Raw genomic sequence first — 18,994 nt, 5'->3', positions numbered from 1 at the left:
GAAGAGTGATCATAATATGGTAGAATTCTTCATTAAGATGGAGAGCGACACAGTTAATTCAGAGACTAGGGTCCTGAACTTAAAGAAAGGAAACTTTGACGATATGAGACGTGAATTGGCTAGGATAGACTGGAGAATGATACTTAAAGGGCTGACGGCGGATAGGCAATGGCAGACATTTAAATATCACATGGATGAACTACAACAATTGTACATCCCTGTGTAGCGTAAGAATAAAAAAGGGAAGGTGGCTCAACCGCGGCTAACAAGGGAAATTAGGGAAATGCAGGAAGAGGCATATAAATTGGCCAGAAAAAGCAGCAAACCTGAGGACTGGGGGAAATTTAGAAGTCAGCAGAGAAGGACAAAGGGTTTAATGAGGAGGGGGAAAATAGAGTATGAGAGTATGCTTGCAGGGAACATAAAAACTGACTGCAAAAGCTTCAAAAGATATGTGAAGAGAAAAAGATTAGAGAAGACTAATGTATTCCCTTCTAGTCAGAATCAGGGGAATTCATAATGGGGAACAAGGAAATGGCAGACCAACTGAACAAATACTTTGATTCTGTCTTCACTAAGGAAGACACGAATAACCTCCCAAAAATACTAGGGGACCGAGGGTCGAGCGAGAAGGGGGAACTGAGGGAAATCCTTATTAGTCAGGAAATGGTGTTAGGGAAATTGAAGGGACTGATAAATCCCCAGGGCCTGATAGTCTGCATCCCAGAATACTTAAGGAAATGGCCCTGGAAATAGTAGATGCATGGGTAGTTATTTTCCAACATTCTATAGACTCTGGTTCCGTTCCTATGGATTGGAGGGTAGCTAATGTAACCGCACTTTTTTTTAAAAATGGAGGGAGAGAAAACAGGGAATTATAGACCGGTAGCTTGTCATCGGTATGTTGGGATCAATTATTAAAGATGTAATAGCAGCGCATTTGGAAAACAGTGACAGGATCGACAAATCTTCTAGAATTTTTTGAGGATGTAACTAGTAGAGTGGATATGGGAGAACCAGTGGATGTGGTGTATTTGGACTTTCAAAAGGCTTTTGACAAGGTCCCACACAAGAGATTAGTGTGCAAAATTAAGGCACATGGTATTGGGGGTAATGTATTGACGTGGATAGAGAACTGGTTGGCAGACAGGAAGCAAAGTGTGTGAATAAACGGGTCCTTTTCAGAATAGCAGACAGTGACTGGGGTGCTGCAGGGTTCAGTGCTGGGACCCCAGCTATTTATAATATACATTAATGATTTAGACAAAGGAATTGAATGTAATATCTCCAAGTTTGCAGATGACACTAAGCTGGGTGGCAATGCGAGCTGCGAGGAGGATGGTAGGAGGCTGCAGGGAGACTTGGACAGGTTAGGTGAATGGGCAAATGCATGGCAGATGCAGTATAATATGGATAAATGTGAGGTTATCCACTTTGGTTGCAAAAATAGGAAGGCAGATTATCTGAATGGTGACAGATTAGTAAAAGGGGAGGTGCAACGAGTCCTGGGTGTCATGGTACATCAGTCATTGAAGGTAGGCATGCAGGTACAGCAGGCAGTAAAGGCGGCAAATGGCATGCTGGCCTTCATAGCGAGGGGATTTGAGTATAGGAGCAGGGAGGTCTTACTACAGTTGTACAGGGCCTTGGCGAGACCACACCTTGAGTATTGTGTGTAGTTTTGGTCTCCTAATCTGAGGAAGGACATTCTTGATATTGAGGGAGTGCAGCGAAGGTTCACCAGACTGATTCCCGGGATGGCAGTACTGACATATGAAGAAAGACTGAATCGACTAGGCTTATATTCACTGGAATTTAGAAGAATGAGAGGGGATCTCATAGAAACATATAAAATTCTAACGGGATTGGATAGGTTAGATGCAGGAAGAATGTTCCCGCTGTTGGGGAAGTCCAGAACCAGGGGTCACAGTCTAAGGATAAGTGGTAATCCATTTAGGACCGAGATGAGGAGAAAGTTCTTCACTGAGAGAATTGTAAACCTGTGGAATTCTCTACCACAGAAAGCTGTTGAGGCCAGTTCATTTGATATATTCAAAAGGGAGTTGGATGTGGCCCTTACGGCTAAAGGGATCAAGGGGTATGGAGAGAAAGCAGGAATGGGGTACTGAAGTTGCATGATCAGCCATGATCATATTGAATGGTGGTGCAGGCTCGAAGGGCCTACTCCTGCACTTACTTTCTTTGCTTTTGTGGGAGCTTGCTGTGTGCCCTTGCTTGACAACAGTGGCTACACTTCAAAAAGTATTGGAATGCTGTAAAGTGCTTTAGGCATTCTGAGGTTGTGAAATATGCAATATAAACGCAAGTTCTTTCTTTTCTTTCTGAATGCAGACTAATCGTCAGATCTGACTCATGCAAGAGAAGGACTGCTAGATTTTAAGAGAAATGATTAACTAGAAAACTGTTCTCACAGCAAACAATCTGTCCGAAATGCTGGCTTTAAACATCAGGGTTTCAAACATTACTAAGACCAGTTACAGGAATTTCCCCATTCAAAACTTTTATATTTCCATAATTATAAATAACTTCAGTACTTTCATGAATACAATGGATCCTCATCACATTATACATTTGTAACAATTTCCGGTTCATTTTTATCCTGTATTAGGTTCTTCTCCATTCGCAAAGATTAAACTATTTCAAATTTAGGCAAAGCATAAATTGCTCCATCCGTTCAATGGCAACATTAGCTTGCAAACAGTCCAACATAACAACAAAAGAAATAGGAGCTGGAGTAGGTCATTTGGCCCTTCGAGCCTGCTCTGCCATTCAACAAGGTCATGACTGATCTTCTACCTCAACTCCACTTTCCCGCAATATCCTTCAATTCCCTTCATTCCTCAAAATTTATCAACCTCGGTCTTGAATATACTCAACGATTGAGCATCCACAGCTCCTGGAGTAGAGAATTCCAAAGATTCACAACCCTTTGAGTGAAGAAATTTCTCTTCATCTCAGTCCTAAATGGCTGACTCTTTATTTTGAGACTGTGACCCTGTGTTCTAGATTCCCCAGACAGGGGAAGCATCGCCTCAGCATTAACCTTGTCAAGCCCCTAAAGAATTTTATATGTTTCAATTAGATCACCTGTCATTCTTCTAAACTCTAGGGAATATATAATCTACTCAATCTCTCCTCATAGGGCAATCCCCTCATCCCAGGAACCAGTCTAGTGAACCTTTGTTGCACTCCCTCTAAGGCAAGTAGGTTTTTCCTTAGATATGGAGACCAGAACTGTACACAGTACTTCATGTGTGGAGTCACCAATGCTCTGTATAATTGCAGTAAGACTTCTTTGATCTTATACTCTACTCCCTTTATAACAAAAGCTAACATACGATTTGCTTTCCTAATTGCTTGCTGTACCTAAATGTAAGGGCACCCACGTCCCTCTGAATGCATTTCCCAGTCTTTCGCCATTCAAAAAACACAATTTTTTCGTTTTTCCGACCAAAGTGGATATCTTCACTTTCCCACATTATATTCCATTTGACATGTTCTTTCCCACTCAGTCAACCTGTCTATATCTCTCTACAGCCTCTTTGTGTCCTCCTCACAGCTGATTTTCCTACCTAACTTTGTATCATCAGCAAACTTGGATATGTTCCACTCAGTCCCTTCATCCAAGTCATTATTATAGACTGTAAATAGTTGAGGCCCAAGCACTGGTCCTTGCAGTGCCCCACTCGTGACAGCCTGCCAACCCAAAAAGGTCCCGTTTATTCCTACTCTGTTTTCTGTCCATTAATCAATCCATGCCAATATATTACCCCCCAATCCTGAGTCCTCATTTTGTGTAATAATCTGTGTGGCACCTTATCGAATACTTTGTGAAAATCCAAATACACTACATCCACTGGTTCCTCCTTGTCCGTCCTCCAAGTTACATCTTCAAAAATCTAACAGATTTGTCAAACACGATTTCCCTTTCATTAAACCGTTGACTCTGCCTAATCATATTATGATTTTCTAAGTGGCCTGATACCACATTCTTAATATGTTCTAGCATTTTGCCTACTACAGATGTCAGGCTAGCTGGCCTATAGTTCCGCATTTTTTCTCTTCCTCCTTTCTCAAATAGCGGGGTTTTGTTTGCTACTTTCCAATCCTTGGGTCTGTTCTAGAATCTTATGAATTCCGGAAGATTAATACCAGTGCATCCACTTTCTCTGCAGCTACGTCTTTTAAAACCGTGGGATGCAGGCCGTCAGATCCAGGGGTCACTTAGTCCCATTAATTTCTCCAGTACTATGACTTTACTTATACTGATTTCTTTAAGTTCCTCATTCTCTATAGAATCATAGAAATTTACAGCACGGAAGGAGGCCATTTCGGCCCATCGTGTCTGCGCCGGCCATCCAAGAGCTATCCAGCCTAATCCTACTTTCAAGCTCTCGATCCGTAGATCTGTAGATTTACAGCACTTAGTGCACTTCCAAGTATCTTTTAAATGTGGTGAAGGCTTCTGCCGCGACCACCCTTTCAGGCAGTGAGGTCCAGACCCCCACCACCCTCTGGATGAAGAAATTTCCCCTCATACCTCCTCTAAACCTCCCCTCAATTACTTTAAATCTATGCTCACTGGTTGTTGACCCATCTGCCGAGGGAAACAGGTCCTTCCTATCCACTCTATCCAGGCCCCTCATAATTTTATACACCTCAATCACATCTTTCTTTCGCCTCCTCTGTTCCAAAGAAAACAGACCCAGCATTTCCAATCTTTCCTCATAGCCAAAATTCTCCAGTCCAAGAAACATTCTTGTAAATCTCCTCGGCACCATTTCCAGTGCAATCACATATTTCTTGTAATGTGGTGACCAGAACTGCACACAGTACTCCAGCTGCAGCCTAACCAGTGTTTTATACAGTTCAAGCATAACCTTCTTGATCTTGTATTCCATGCCTCAACTAATAAAGGCAAGTATTCCATATGCCATCTTAACCATCTCATCTACCTGGTTTGCTACCTCTAGAGATCTGTGGACTTGCACTCCAAGGTCTCTTTGTTCCTCTACACTTTTCAGTGTCGTACCATTTAATGCGTAGTCCTTGCCTTGTTAGACCTTACCAAATGCATTACCTCACACTTATCCAGATTGAATTCCATTTGCCACTGTTCTGCCCACCTGACCAGTACATTGATATCTTCCTGCAATCCGCAGCTTTCTTCTTCATTACCAACCACACAGCCTATTTTAGCGTCATCCGCAAATTTCTCAATCATACCCCCCAACTTTCAAATCCAAGTCATTGATATATACCACAAAAAGCAAGGGACTGAGCACTGAGCCCTGTAGAACCGCACTGGACACAGCCTTCCAGTCACAAAAACACCCATCAACCATTACCCTTTGTTTCCTGCCTCAGCCAATTTTCGATCCAACTTGCCACTTTGCCCTTTTACTTTCGTGACCAGTGTGGGACCTTATCAAAAGCTTTGCTAAAATCCATATACAGTACATCAAAGGCACTGCCCTCATCGACCCTCCTGGTTACCTCCTCAAAAAATTCAATCAAGGTAGTCAGACATAACCTTCCTTTAACATAGAAACATAGAAAATAGGTGCAGGAGTAGGCCATTCGGCCCTTCGAGCCTGCACCGCCATTCAACAAGATCATGGCTGATCACCCCCCCCACCCCACCCCCCGAGCCGCAAGGACCACATCCAACTCCCTCCCGAACACATCCAATGAACTGGCAAACAAATCCAATTAACTGGCAAATCCATGCAGACCGTCCTTGATTAATCCATGTCTTTCCAGTTCTCTGGCACTGCACCTGTAGCCAGAGAGGATTGGAAAATGATAGTCAGAGCCTCTGCTATTTCCTCTTTTGCTTCTCTTAACAGTTTGGGATACATTTCATCCAGGCCTGGGGATTTATCCATTTACAAAGCTGCTAAGCCCCTTAATACATCCTCTTTCACTATGTTTACCTCGTCTAATATTTCACACTCCTCCTCCCTCATTGCAAAGTCTGCATCGCACCTCTCATGAAAATAAATGCAAAGTATTCATTAAGAATCAAACCCACATCTTCTGACCCTTGGTTCCCCATTATTTCTGGAAAGTTTTCTGTGTCTTCTACCGTGAAGACAGATACAAAGTACTTGTTTACTATCTGCCATTTCCGTATTACGCATTATAATTTCTCCTGTCTCTGCCTCTAATGGGCCCACGTTTACTTTCACTAATCTCTTCCTATTTACATAGCTATAGAAACATTAACAATCTCTTGCGAATTTACTCTCGTTCTTTTTTCTCTTTCCTCATCAATATCTTGGACCTCCTTTGCTAAATTCTAAAATCCGCCCAATCCTCAGGCTGTACTATTTTTGGCAACATTATAAGCCTATTCCTTTGATCGAATGCTATCTTTAATTTCTCGTTAACCACAGTTTTCCCAAGAGATTCTTGTGCCTTAAAGGAATGTATATGTTATAAATTATGTATTAATTTTTTAAATGCTAGCTATTGCTTGTCTACTGTCATACCTTTTAATGTAGATTCCCAATCTACCATACCCAACTCGCGCCTCATACCTACATAGTTGGTTTGTTTAGGTTTAAGACCCTAATTTCGGACTTAACTAAATCGCTTTCAAACTCAATATAAAATTCTATCATATTATGGTCACTCTTCCCTAAAGGTCCCTTTATGACAAAGTTATTAATTAACCCTTAATTAATCCTGCTTAGTAAAGTACACCTTTAATGCTTCAGACCTGATCTGCAACATTTCCACAACTCTCTCCCTTATGTAATGGTCCTGAATTTGCGGTCGGAGGCTTCCTGTGAGAAAATGCCTCCGATCCGCAACTGAAATGCCTCCTTACTAAAATGTCTCTCTCCTGTGACAGTTGGAACTGGTGCTCTCCACTCGCTCTCCTGCAGCAGATGGAACTGGTGCTCTCCACTCTCTCTCCTGCGACAGTTGGAACTGGTGCTCTCCACTCTCTCTCCTGCGACAGTTGGAACTGGTGCTCTGCACTCTCCCGTCCTTATATATCAGTAATTAACTTTTAGCATTGTTGTTGCCAATTTAAGTGTATCTAAGGGTTAAGTCATGGCAGGAGAGCTCGGACATGTGTTATGCTCCTCCTCTACTAAGTGGGAAGTCAGGAACACTTCCGGTGTCCCTGACGACTATGTGTGCGGGAAGTGTGTCCACCTCCAGCTCCTGACGGACCGCGTTGCGGAGCTGCGGGTGGATTCACGCTGGAGCATGTACGATGCTGAGAATGATGTGAATAGCACGTTTAGTGAGTTGGTCTTACCACAGGTAAAGGGTTCACAGCCAGAGAGGGAATGGAAGACCAACAGGAAGAGCAGTGCAGGGAAGGTAGTGCAGGAGTCCCCTGCAGTCATCCCCTGCAAAACAGATACACCGCTTTGGGTACTGTTGCGGGAGATGACTCATCAGGGGAGAGCAGCAGCAGCCAAGTTCATGGCACCGTGGCTGGCTCTGCTGCACAGGAGGGCAGGAAAAAGAGTGGGAGAGCGATAGTGATAGGGGATTCAATTGTAAGGGGAATAGATAGGCGTTTCTGCGGCCGCAACCGAGACTCCAGGATGGTATGTTGCCTCCCTGGTGCAAGGGTCAAGGATGTCTCGGAGCGGGTGCAGGACATTCTGAAAAGGGAGGGTGAACAGCCAGTTGTCACGATGCACATAGGTACCAACGATATAGGTAAAAAATGGGATGAGGTCTTATGAGACGAATTTAGGGAGCTCGGAATTAAATTAAAAAGTAGGACCTCAAAAGTAGTAATCTCAGGATTGCTACCATTGCCACGTGCTAGTCAGAGTAGGAATCGCAGGATAGCTCAGATGAATATGTGGCTTGAGAAATGGTGCAGAAGGGAGGGATTCAAATTCCTGGGACATTGGAACCGGTTCTGGGGGAGGTGGGACCAGTACAAACCGGACGGTCTGCACCTGGGCAGGATCGCAACCAATGTCCTAGGGGGAGTTAAACTAATATGGCAGGGGGATGGGAACCTATGCAGGGAGACAGAGGGAAATAGAAGGGGGCAGAAGCAAAAGATAGAAAGGAGAATAGTAAAAGTGGAGGGCAGAGAAACCCAAGGGAAAAAGCAAAAAGGGCCACATTACAGCAAGATTCAAAAGGGGCAAAGTGTGTTAAAAAGACAAGCCTGAAGGCTCTGTGCCTCAATGCGAGGAGTATTCGGAATAAGGTGGATGAATTAACTGCGCAGATAGCAGTTAACGGATACGATGTGATTGGCATCACGGAGACATGGCTCCAGGGTGACCAAGGCTGGGTACTCAACATCCAAGGGTATTCAGCATTTAGGAAGGATAGACAGAAAGGAAAAGGAGGCGGGGTGGCGTTGCTGGTTAAAGAGGAAATCAATGCATTTGTAAGGAAGGCATTAGCCTGGATGATGTGGAATCGGTATGGGTGGAGCTGCGGAATTCCAAAGGGCAGAAAACACTAGTGGGAGTTGTGTATAGACTACCAAATAGTAGTAGTGAAGTTGGGGACAGCATCAAACAAGAAATAAGGGATGTGTGCAATAAAGGTACAGCAGTAATCATGGGCGACTTTAATCTACATATAGATTGGGCTAACCTAACTGGTAGCAATGCGGTAGAGGAGGATTTTCTGGAGTGTATTAGGGATGGTTTTCTAGACCAATATGTCGTGGAACCAACCAGGGAGCTGGCTATCCTCGACTGGGTGATGTGTAATGAGAAGGGACTAATTAGCAATCTTGTTTTGCGAGGCCCTTTGGGGAAAAGTGACCATAATATGGTAGAATTCCTTATTAAGATGAAGAGTGACAAAGTTAATTCAGAAACTAGGGTCCTGAACTTAAGGAAAGGTAACTTCGACGGTATGAGGTGTGAATTGGCTAGAATAGACTGGCAGAGGATACTTAAAGGGTTGACAGTGGATAAGCAATGGCAAACCTTCAAAGATCACATGGATGAACTTCAGCAATTGTACATCCCTGTCTGGAGTAAAAATAAAACGGGGAAGGTGGCTCAACCATGGCTAACAAGGGAAATTAAGGATAGTGTTAAAACCAAGGAAGAGACATATAAATTGGCTAGAAAAAGCAACAAACCTGAGGACTGGGAGAAGTTTAGAATTCAACAGAGGAGGACTAAGGGTTTAATTAAGAAGGGGAAAATAGAGTACGGGAGGAAGCTTGCAGGGAACATAAAAACTGACTGCAAAAGCTTCCATAAATATGTGAAGAGAAAAAGATTAGTGAAGACAAACGTAGGTCCCTTGCAGTCAGATTCAGAATTTATAATGGGGAACAAAGAAATGGCAGACCAATTGAACCAATACTTCGGTGCTGTCTTCACAAAGGAAGATACAAATAACCTTCCGAATGTACTAGGGGACAGTGGGTCCAGTGAGAATGAGGAACTGAAAGATATCCTTATTAGGCAGGAAATTGATGGGATTAAAGGCCGATAAATCCCCGGGTCCTGATAGTCTGCATCCCAGAGTACTTAAGGAAATGGCCCTAGAAATAGTGGATGCATTGGTGATCATTTTCCAACAATCTATCAACTCTGGAACAGTTCCTATGTACTGGAGGGTAGCTAATGTAACACCACTTTGTAAAAAAAGGAGAGAGAGAGAAAGCGGGTAATTATAGACCGGTTAGCCTGACATCAGTAGTGCGGAAAATGTTGGAATCAATCATTAAGGATGAAATAGCAGCTCATTTGGAAAGCAGTGACAGGATCGGACCGAGTCAGCATGGATTTATGAAAAGGAAATCGTGCTTGACGAATCTTCTGGAATTTTTTGAGGATGTAACGAGTAGAGTGGACAAGGGAGAACCAGTGGATGTGGTGTATTTGGACTTTCAAAAGGCTTTTGACAAGGTCCCGCACAAGAGATTGGTGTACAAAATCAAAGCGCATGGTATTGGGGGTAATGTACTGACGTGGATAGAGAATTGGGTGGCAGACAGAAAGCAGAGAGTCGGGATAAACGGGTCCTTTTCAGAATGGCAGACAGTTACTAGTGGGGTGGCCGCAGGGCTCAGTGCTGGGACCCCAGCTCTTTACAACATACATTAACGATTTGGATGAAGGAATAGAGTGTAATATCTCCAAGTTTGCGGATGACACTAAACTGGGTGGCGGTGAGAGCTGTGAAGAGGACGCTAAGAGGCTGCAAGGTGACTTGGACAGATTAGGTGAGTGGGCAAATACATGACAGATGCAGTATAATGTGGATAAATGTGATGTTATCCATTTTGGGGGCAAAAACACGAAGGCAGAATATTATCTGAATGGCGGCAGACTAGAAAAAGGGGAGGTGCAACGAGAACTGTGTGTCATGGTTCATCAGTCACTGAAAGTGGGCACGCAGGTACTGCAGGCGGTAAAGGTGGCAAATGGTATGTTGGCCTTCATAGCTAGGGGATTTGAATATAGGAGCAGGGAGGTCGTACTGCAGTTGTACAGGGCCTTAGTAAGGCCTCACCTGGAATATTGTGTTCAGTTTTGGTCTCCTAGTCTAAGGAAGGACGTTCTTGCTATTGAGGGAGTGCAGCGAAGGTTCACCAGACTGATTCCAGGGATGGCTGGGCTGTCATGTGAGGAGAGACTGGATCAACTGGGCCTTTATTCACTGGCGTTTAGAAGGATGAGAGGAGATCTCATAGAAACATAAGATTCTGACGGGACTGGACAGGTTAGATGCGGGAAGAATGTTCTCGATGTTAGGGAAGTCCAGAACCAGGGGACGTAGTCTTAGGTTAAGGGGTAGGCCATTTAGGACTGAGATGAGGAGAAACTTCTTCACTCAGAGTTGCTGACCTGTGGAATTCCCTGCCGCAGAGAGTTGTTGATGCCAGTTCATTGGATATATTCAAGAGGGAGTTAGATATGGCCCTTACGGTTAAGGGGATCAAGGAGTTTGGAGAGAAAGCAGGAAAGGGGTACTGAAGGAATGATCAGCCATGATCTTATTGAATGGCGGTGCAGGCTCGAAGGGCCGAATGGCCTACTCCTGCACCTATTTTCTCTGTTTCTATGTTTACCTGGTGGTACGGGCGGTACAAACATTCGCGGTCCTGGGCCTCTCCTTCTACCCATGGGTAGAGGCCCACATATCTCGGGTGATTGCAATTCGCAAGTGCCCCTAGGATCACGTGGGCCAGCCCAACCAATCCCCATTCATGCTTATGGGGATTCTGTCTGTACAAAACCCTATAAGCACGAATGGGAATACCCAAAAAATATATCTGCACAAATAAATTAAAAAAAAACATTTAAAATTAATTAAAATGCAATTTAATTAAATATTTAAAACAAAAAGGTAACTTTTTGAAAAATAAATTTAAATGTTTTAAATGGGCTAAAAATAAACTTACTTTATTGCACAGGCTTTTTACTGTATAAATGATTTAAAAAAATGGTTTTTTGAAACTCTTACACTGGTAAAAGCAGGCCTTACACCTGCTTTTACCAGGTGCAAGAATTTCACAGGCATTCGCTGGTTCGAAGTCAGGCAAATAGCCCAAAATGCCCTTTTCCCAGTGATGTGTTGGATCTGTCGATCGCAAGTTCAGTGTTTCTGCGCATGCGCTTCGCACGTGAAAACCCAGAACTTGCGCGGCCCTTACGGGCAGATATGCACTTCTACGCACCCGGGCCGCAAATTATGGGCTATTCTCTGTTGAATTTATCCCTTTTTAAAAATGTCCTCTTACGTTCACTTTTGTTTCTGCCTTTCTGCCCTCAATCTTCCTTGAAAACAAGGATAGCAACTGACAGAGTGAACGTGTATGACAGAGGGAGCATTTTCTCCCCTTCGCCATGCTTGGTTTTCATAAGCCACATGTCCCAGGCTAATAGCAATAACATGCTTCTACGTCACTATAGTGCTGTCATCATCTGTAGGATGTGACCAGGGTTGCTCACCCTCTGATTTCCCCTGCCACTCTCTGGAAGGGCAACTGGTTTCCACACAGCACTTGCCCACAACAGCAAGACTGAGATCAGAACTGGCTGGGCATGTGTGTAAGTAACCAGATGAACCCACAACTCCATGGCTTAGTCGGTAGCATTCTCGCCTCCGAGTGAGAAGGTGTGGGTTCAAGTCCCACTCCAGGGACTGGAGCACAAAAATCTAGGCTGACACTCCAGTGCATTACTGAGGGTGTGCTGCACTGTCAGAGGTGCCGCCTTTCGGATGAGACGCTAAACCAAGGCTCCATCTGCTCTCAGGTGGATGTAAATTATTTTGAAGATGATGAGAGGAGGTCTCCCCGGTGCTTTGGCCAATATTTATCTTTCAATCAACGTAACAAAAATAGATCACCTGGTCATTATCACACCGCTGTTTGTGGGAGCTTGCTGTGCGCAAATTGGCTACCGCATTTCCTACATTACAACAGTGACTACACTTCAAAAGTACTTCATTGGCTGCAAAGCACTTTGGGACGTCGTGAAAGACACTATATAAATACAAGTCTTTCTTTTTCTCTCTCAGTATTCTAATCCGCTGTTAAAAACCAGCTCAGCTGCCAACGACGGTGTGACAATAAGTATATTCCAGTGCAACAGCACATTTAGTCCTACTTGATTTAGTTTTACAAACTCAATTTTTGCATGAGCAAAACACTTCATAAAGCTGGTAATACCATCAAGCATGGCTTTTATAACTAAGCATCTGGTTCATGATAAAAATAAAAAATAACACTAACTTAAAAGAGACAGCCTGGAGTCAAATACAATTCACACATTTCTGCCTACCCCATTCCTTATGCCAGACATGCAAAGCAAGCAAAATAAATGCTGGAAATTGTGTCACAAAATCCACTGTACCTTCTTCATCGATCCACTTCATCGTGAAGAGCTGCTCGTTGTCAAAGCAGCACATATCACGGACCTCAGTGCAAAGGTTTTCATACGTGATGGAGGGATCGAAGTGGGTGATCATGATGTCCCTGAGTGAAGAAATGAATAAAAGATCAGTAAGAAATAAACACCACCAAATAAGTATTGCTTCGCACAAATACTCAAAAGTCGCACTGTAATCAGTGCATAACTGATTCCAGAGCAAAGCAGAGTAAGACACCCTCCTTCAGGATTCACACCAACGCTACTTCCGTTCAGGATATGTCACGAGAGAAAAAACACAACTGCCCTTTGCCAAGGAACTCAGGCTTCTTATTAAATGTAAAAACTCAATGGGCTCAATTCTGGCCGAGCACGTTTTTCAGCGCACTTGCCGGAGTTGCGCCGCTTACGTATGTTCCGAGATGCGCCGAAAAAAAATGTTGCAACTTTGGCCGCTGCCTGGCCTCTTCACTGCAGTCGCGCAGCATGACCAGTCGAGTCGGGGGGGGCGGGGTGGAGCCTGCGTTCTGCGCTGGAAAATGTGCCGGCACATCTGCATGAGCAGTAGCGCTGCGAGTTGGCAAGTGGCCATTTTTAAAGAGCTAGCTAGCTGCTTGTGTTTTTGTGCCAGAATGAGTGCTGTGGTAGGAAAATCACTGCTGAATTCAAGAAGCAGTGCTCGCTTTGGTAAAATCAGTGCTGCATGCTAGCAGAAGTGTCAGAAGGAGTGCTGTATTTGGAAAAAAATCACTGCTGCTTGCAAAATAAGTACTGTGTGTTTGGAAAAATTACTGTGTCTAAGAGCATTGGAAAAGTGCTGTGTCTCAGAGCAGCTGCAGCAATACAGCAACGTGGACCAGGAACAAAGAATTTCTTGCATGAAGAAATGGAGATACTAGTTAATGTCATTGAGACCAGATGGCAGGAGCTAGATACCAGCAGAGGTCGCACAAAAGTGCCACCCAAGAAATGAAGAAACGCTGGATCCAAGTTGCAGAAGATTTCTGCGCATTGGTGAACACTAAGAGATCTGGAAGCCAGTGTAAAAAATGGCAGGACTTTGGTCAAGTAGTTAGTGTAAGTAATATTTTCATTTATTCAATGCAATTGCAATGTAAATGTGACCAGCTGTATATGTCCCACCCAGCAGAAAGACACCCTCTCTAAAAAGTTGCATTTTCATCTTTGCAGAAGAAATTGGCCCACAACAAAAGGGAAAGAACTCGACCAGGAGGAGGCCTGCTAAATCTGCACGTACTGACAACCTTGGAAGACAAGGTCGCTGCTTTGATAGGTCCTGCCTAGAGAAAAACAATCAGTGCTGCACAAGCTGGGCCCACACTCAAGGGAAAGGGCAAGTCTTGAAAATTCATCATGACCCTTCAAATCAACCTGTTGCTTGGCCTGCTACGTGTGATCCTACTCATGCCACCCATCCTGCCCCCTCCTCTGCTGCTAACCATTTGTCTGTTCTGTTATATTTTTCAGAACCTGATGCCAATCTTGAAGATCCAGATGATGATTCAGATACAGACGAGCCTGAAGACGAGAACATCTTTCAATGCAACCCTCCAGACCAACATGCGGGTGAGCGGGAGTTGGGTCAGCTGGATGAAGCTACCAGTTATATACTGAATTTCGAGCATGTAAAGTTATCGGAGTTGCCAGCCCCTTCCATGACTAGTGATTTGAGTTCAAGTGAGACATTCCATGGTTTCTCACAATCTGAGGTTGCGGGACCCAGGAGTGGGATGCAGCAAATAACACCCAGGACCCCAACGTCCGAGGATGCGGGTCCCAGTGCGATGCCGCGAGGTGCACCCAGTGCCTCACCGTCCAAGCCTGCGGCTTCCACTGGAATGCTATGAGGCAGGCCCAGGGTGAGGGGAAGGAGAAATCGACCACGCTCTCCTGAGATGCAGGATGCAACAGGTGTGGTTCAGATCATGGCATTGAGTGCGGAGAACATTGACCTTCCCCGATCACTCCTGGACACCATCAATGGGGTGAGTGATGAGGTAGCGGGACTGTCGAGAGAAGTAACAGCAATGGCACGGAAAATGGGAACGATGTCCGGGAACATCAGTGAGGGAATAGTGTCCATGAGGGAGGGAATGTCAGAGGTAGTGGAAAGGACGACACTGGCAATGACACAGACCATGAAGGAGGGCATGTGTGAGTTAGCTGCTGCAATAAGGAAATACACCCAGACCATACGCCCATTGACAGAATCAACTGCCACTCCCACTGCAATCCCCACACCAGCCTCTGAAGAGACCCAAGCCAGGCCCTCCACATTAACACCAGACACCACCGCCCCCACCAGCCACACACCCCCGCGCACGCCCCCCCTCCCCCCCACCCATTAAGAAGTGCACATTAAACGAGATGTTAGAAGGAATAAGCTTGGTACCAAGCCGAAAATGACTGCGCCACTGCCTGCAGGCAAGGGTGGTGGAGAGTCCAAGGCCAAGCGCAGTGGGCGGAGTTAGACTAAGGGGGATGAGAGATGAGTGCAGCCTTTCTTTGCTGTTGTTGTTGATGTTACTGTTGTAACTGTTTTCAAATTGAAAGTTTTTTGTAAGTTATGTAAATTTACATGTTTATAAGTAATAAAGATTTTAAGTGATCTTAGAGTCATATTAAAGTAAAGTTTGATACAAGAATAATTTTATTACAGTAAAGTACATTGTAAACTTTTGAATGAAATATATTTCACATTAAAACTGAATCATGTCCATTAACACAACACAACATTACGGAACAGCTCCAAAAAATAAACATGTCCATGCGGAATAGTTGTCGCTGAGCCCTCAGGCATCAGTAAAGCGTTCACAGATGAGCACGATCACCGTCGTGCTCCGGCCTCAGGCACGTGCATGGTTTCCTCATTCTCGTCATCCTCCTCCTCCTCCTCCTGCTACTGTCACCTGCATCATCCAAATCATTATCAGCCACTCTCACCTCAGGTCACCTCACTTCTTCCACTATCAGCTGCTGCTGCGTCATGGTGGCTAAGTTATGCAGCATGCAGCACACAACAGTGAACTGACCCGACAATCTCAGGGGAGTATTGCAAGTAGCCTCCAAAATGGTCCAGGCATCGGAAATGCTGTTTCAAGATGCCAATGGTCATCTCTATGATGCTGCGCGTCGTAATGTGCGACATGTTGTATTGATGGTCAGCTTCCCTCCAGGTTACGCGTCGGGGCGTCATGAGCCAGGTGGCGAGGCCGTACCCTTTGTCTCCCAATAGTCAGCTCTGCCCTTCTGGCTGCTGCTCAAACATGGCAGATATAACGCTGTCGCGCAGGATGAACGCATCATGGATGCTGCCAGGGTATCTTGCATCGACTGACATGATGCGATGCATGTTGTCACAGACGAGCTGCGCATTAATGGAGTGGAAGCCTTTTCTATTCCTGCACAGCTCGGCATTCTTCAAAGTTGCTTGCAAGGCGATGTGGGTACGATCATTGCAGCCCTGTACCTTTGGGAAGCCAGCAATCCTCGAGAACCCTACAGCCCTGTCATGGATTGCTTGGGCGGTCATTGGGAACTTGCTAAAGTCATTCCTCCGTGCATACAGTGCAGCCGTGACCTTGCGAATGGAGACCTGCATTGCATGTTGAGAGATGGCGCACACATCTCCAGTTGTAGCTTGAAACGATCCAGAGACAGAGAATGAAAGTGCAACTGTAATCTTCACTTTAACTGACAAAGCAGTCCACCTGCCGCTTCTCGGCTGCAGGTCTGGTCTCAGCAACACTCAGATCTCATGGACAACTTCTCTGCGGAAACACAGCCTTCTGACACATTCTGCATCACTCAGGTGCAGGTACGAACATCTGACTCGAAATTGCCACGGTGGGCAAGGCCTCCTGTTCAGCAGCCTACGGGCTCTGATGTTCCTGATGTGATGATCTCTAATCAATTGTCTCCTACGTAGCACAATGATGCAGAACGCTTGCAAAAGGTATGGCAGTCAGTATTGCCCACATACTTAAAGTTAAACTTTCAAAGAAGGTCAAAACGGCAGGAAAGCAGGCAAAACAGGTTCACAGTTCTCTCTCTCTCTCTTCCCCCTCCAGGTGTGTATGAATGGACCACACCCAAAGGTCTTTTGTCCCCTCTTCTCTCCCTCGAGTCTTGGGACTTGTCTCGTCTCTCCTCTCCTCTCCTGCTCCCCCGACATCAGCCCTTCTGTTGAATTACAGCCTCTCCCTCTGTGGCCCCCGATGCTTGCCAGTTTACTCACTCCCTCCCTCCCTCACCGACCCACCCACCTCCCCCCACTTCTCCATTGAAATACAGCCTCTCCCTCTGTGACCCCGATGCTTACCAGCTCCCTCCCTCCCTTCTCCCCCGCCCCCCTCCCCCCACTTTGCTTGAAGCCTCTCCGTTGAATCCCGATGCCGACCAGTTCAATCGCTCCTCATCCCCAGCCGCTTCGTTGATTTGCTTGCTGCAGCCTCTCCGTTGAATTCTGATGCCAGCCAGTTCACTCGCCCCCGCCCCTAGCCCAGGCCGAGTGGCCTCCCAGTGCGTTGTCCCACCCCTCGCCCAGGCCGAGCGACTTCCCGCACCAGCCCACTGCCTTCCCGGGCCGGGTACAGAAAGGTAAATTGCAGTTTGAAGATGAAGGTAGGACTTCAATTTTTTTTTATTTCTTCTTGAATTGTGAGTACATTTTGTTTGCAAACATTGCTAAGGGTAAGGCTTGGTTGGTTTAGATGCAGGTCCTCTCTGCTTCCCGCTCCTATCCCAGGCCGAATGGCCTCCTATGTACGTACCTGCGCCAATTTCTTTAACTCTCCGCAAGGGTTTTCTGAAGTGGCTACATACGCTGGCCTAAGTAGAAATGGAGTAAGTATTAGCTGGCCAAAGTTGCCTAAATGGCCAGAACTGGCGTAGGTGGCTGGTATCGCCCCCTATGAGAAAAAAAAAACTAACCTTAAAAAAAACATAACTACGAGAGTTGCGCTGGTGCAAATTGATTGGGGAAACTGGGGATTTTTAAGTTACGCCAGAAAAAGCAGATTACTCCAAAAAAAAAAGGAGCAACTCCTGGCCAAAATTGAACCCAATAAGTGGCGAAAGACAGCAATTGAAAGATGGCTCCATGTGAAAAAAGGACTCATTTCTACTGAACTCCGGTTATAAAATGAAATATCAAAATATATGAGTACATGGGGATCTTCTTCAGTTGAATAGCCCATGCCACCTCCACCACCACCCCCCAATCCCCAAGAATGGCTAGCTTAAATCTGAAACATCCCCTTGCACATAAGAACCCAACTCATCTGATATCACTCCATCCTTCAGCTTTTAATTGTTGTTGAATATTTTTTTTAAATGTTTAAATTTTAATTTTGTTAACGTTTCCTTTCTGTCTCTTTCTACAGCTTTCTTTTGCTCTCTATTTCTCTTTCTGTGCCTGATTTGGCATTGAATTAACCTACTCTAATTTATTCTTTCTTCAGTCCTTGCTCTGCTAATTTCACAATCCTCCAATCTGATTGGTTAAGGAGACACGCAAGTGCTTGCCCTCAGGTCCCAGATGCCTGGTTTCCCTAGGTGCAACGTTATCAGCTCGTGGGGCTAAATATCGGCGTGATTGAACAGGCAAGGGCAAGTCTAACTAACAATGGACGCCGTTTGTTGCCCTGCTACAGCAAATGATGGGCCATCAAGTTAATGAATTGATACCACTGTGATCACCACAGCCACTTGCGCCATTACAGAATAGCACTGGAGAGCTCAGAATCAGTAAAGTATTCAATCGCTCATCAGGTTGCCTGAGGATTAACTTTCTACGGACTTGTTCCAAGAATTGAAATCTTCAACCTCAATTAATTAATAAAATAAGTCTTCTGACAGCCAGGCATGTTCTGACTACGAATATTATCATGTATTGAGCTTGTGTGCCGAAGCATAGATTGCTACCGGTAATATGGCTAGGGATCACACGCAGTTCAGGAGTCAGCCTTTCTTAAACAGTATAAATGTATGAATCGGCATTAAGTGCAAGTCAATCAATCAAATTAAATCCGAGCTGGACATTCTGTCCGTAGCTACTGTGACCCATCCCCACATGATTACATCGGAACTGTGCATTGTGCCCCTACACA

The 18,994-nt window shown here is 45.0% G+C and overlaps 1 protein-coding gene across 2 annotated transcripts in view; it reads right to left on the bottom strand.

Moving 5' to 3' along the window:
• prkci (protein kinase C, iota) overlaps window positions 1-18,994 on the bottom strand; it is a 162,418-nt gene that overhangs the window by 100,176 nt on the left and 43,248 nt on the right. For both annotated transcript variants that reach the window (XM_070883809.1, XM_070883811.1), the window contains exon 2: window positions 12,849-12,970. In XM_070883809.1, coding sequence (XP_070739910.1) covers window positions 12,849-12,970 — 122 coding nt within the window. The remainder of the gene's footprint in view (window positions 1-12,848; window positions 12,971-18,994) is intronic.

Source organism: Pristiophorus japonicus, chromosome 6 (genome assembly GCF_044704955.1).
Source record: "Pristiophorus japonicus isolate sPriJap1 chromosome 6, sPriJap1.hap1, whole genome shotgun sequence".
NCBI lineage: Eukaryota > Metazoa > Chordata > Chondrichthyes > Pristiophoridae > Pristiophorus > Pristiophorus japonicus.
Note: the sequence above shows the minus strand (reverse complement) of the source record. Positions and strands in the feature narration are given on the sequence as shown.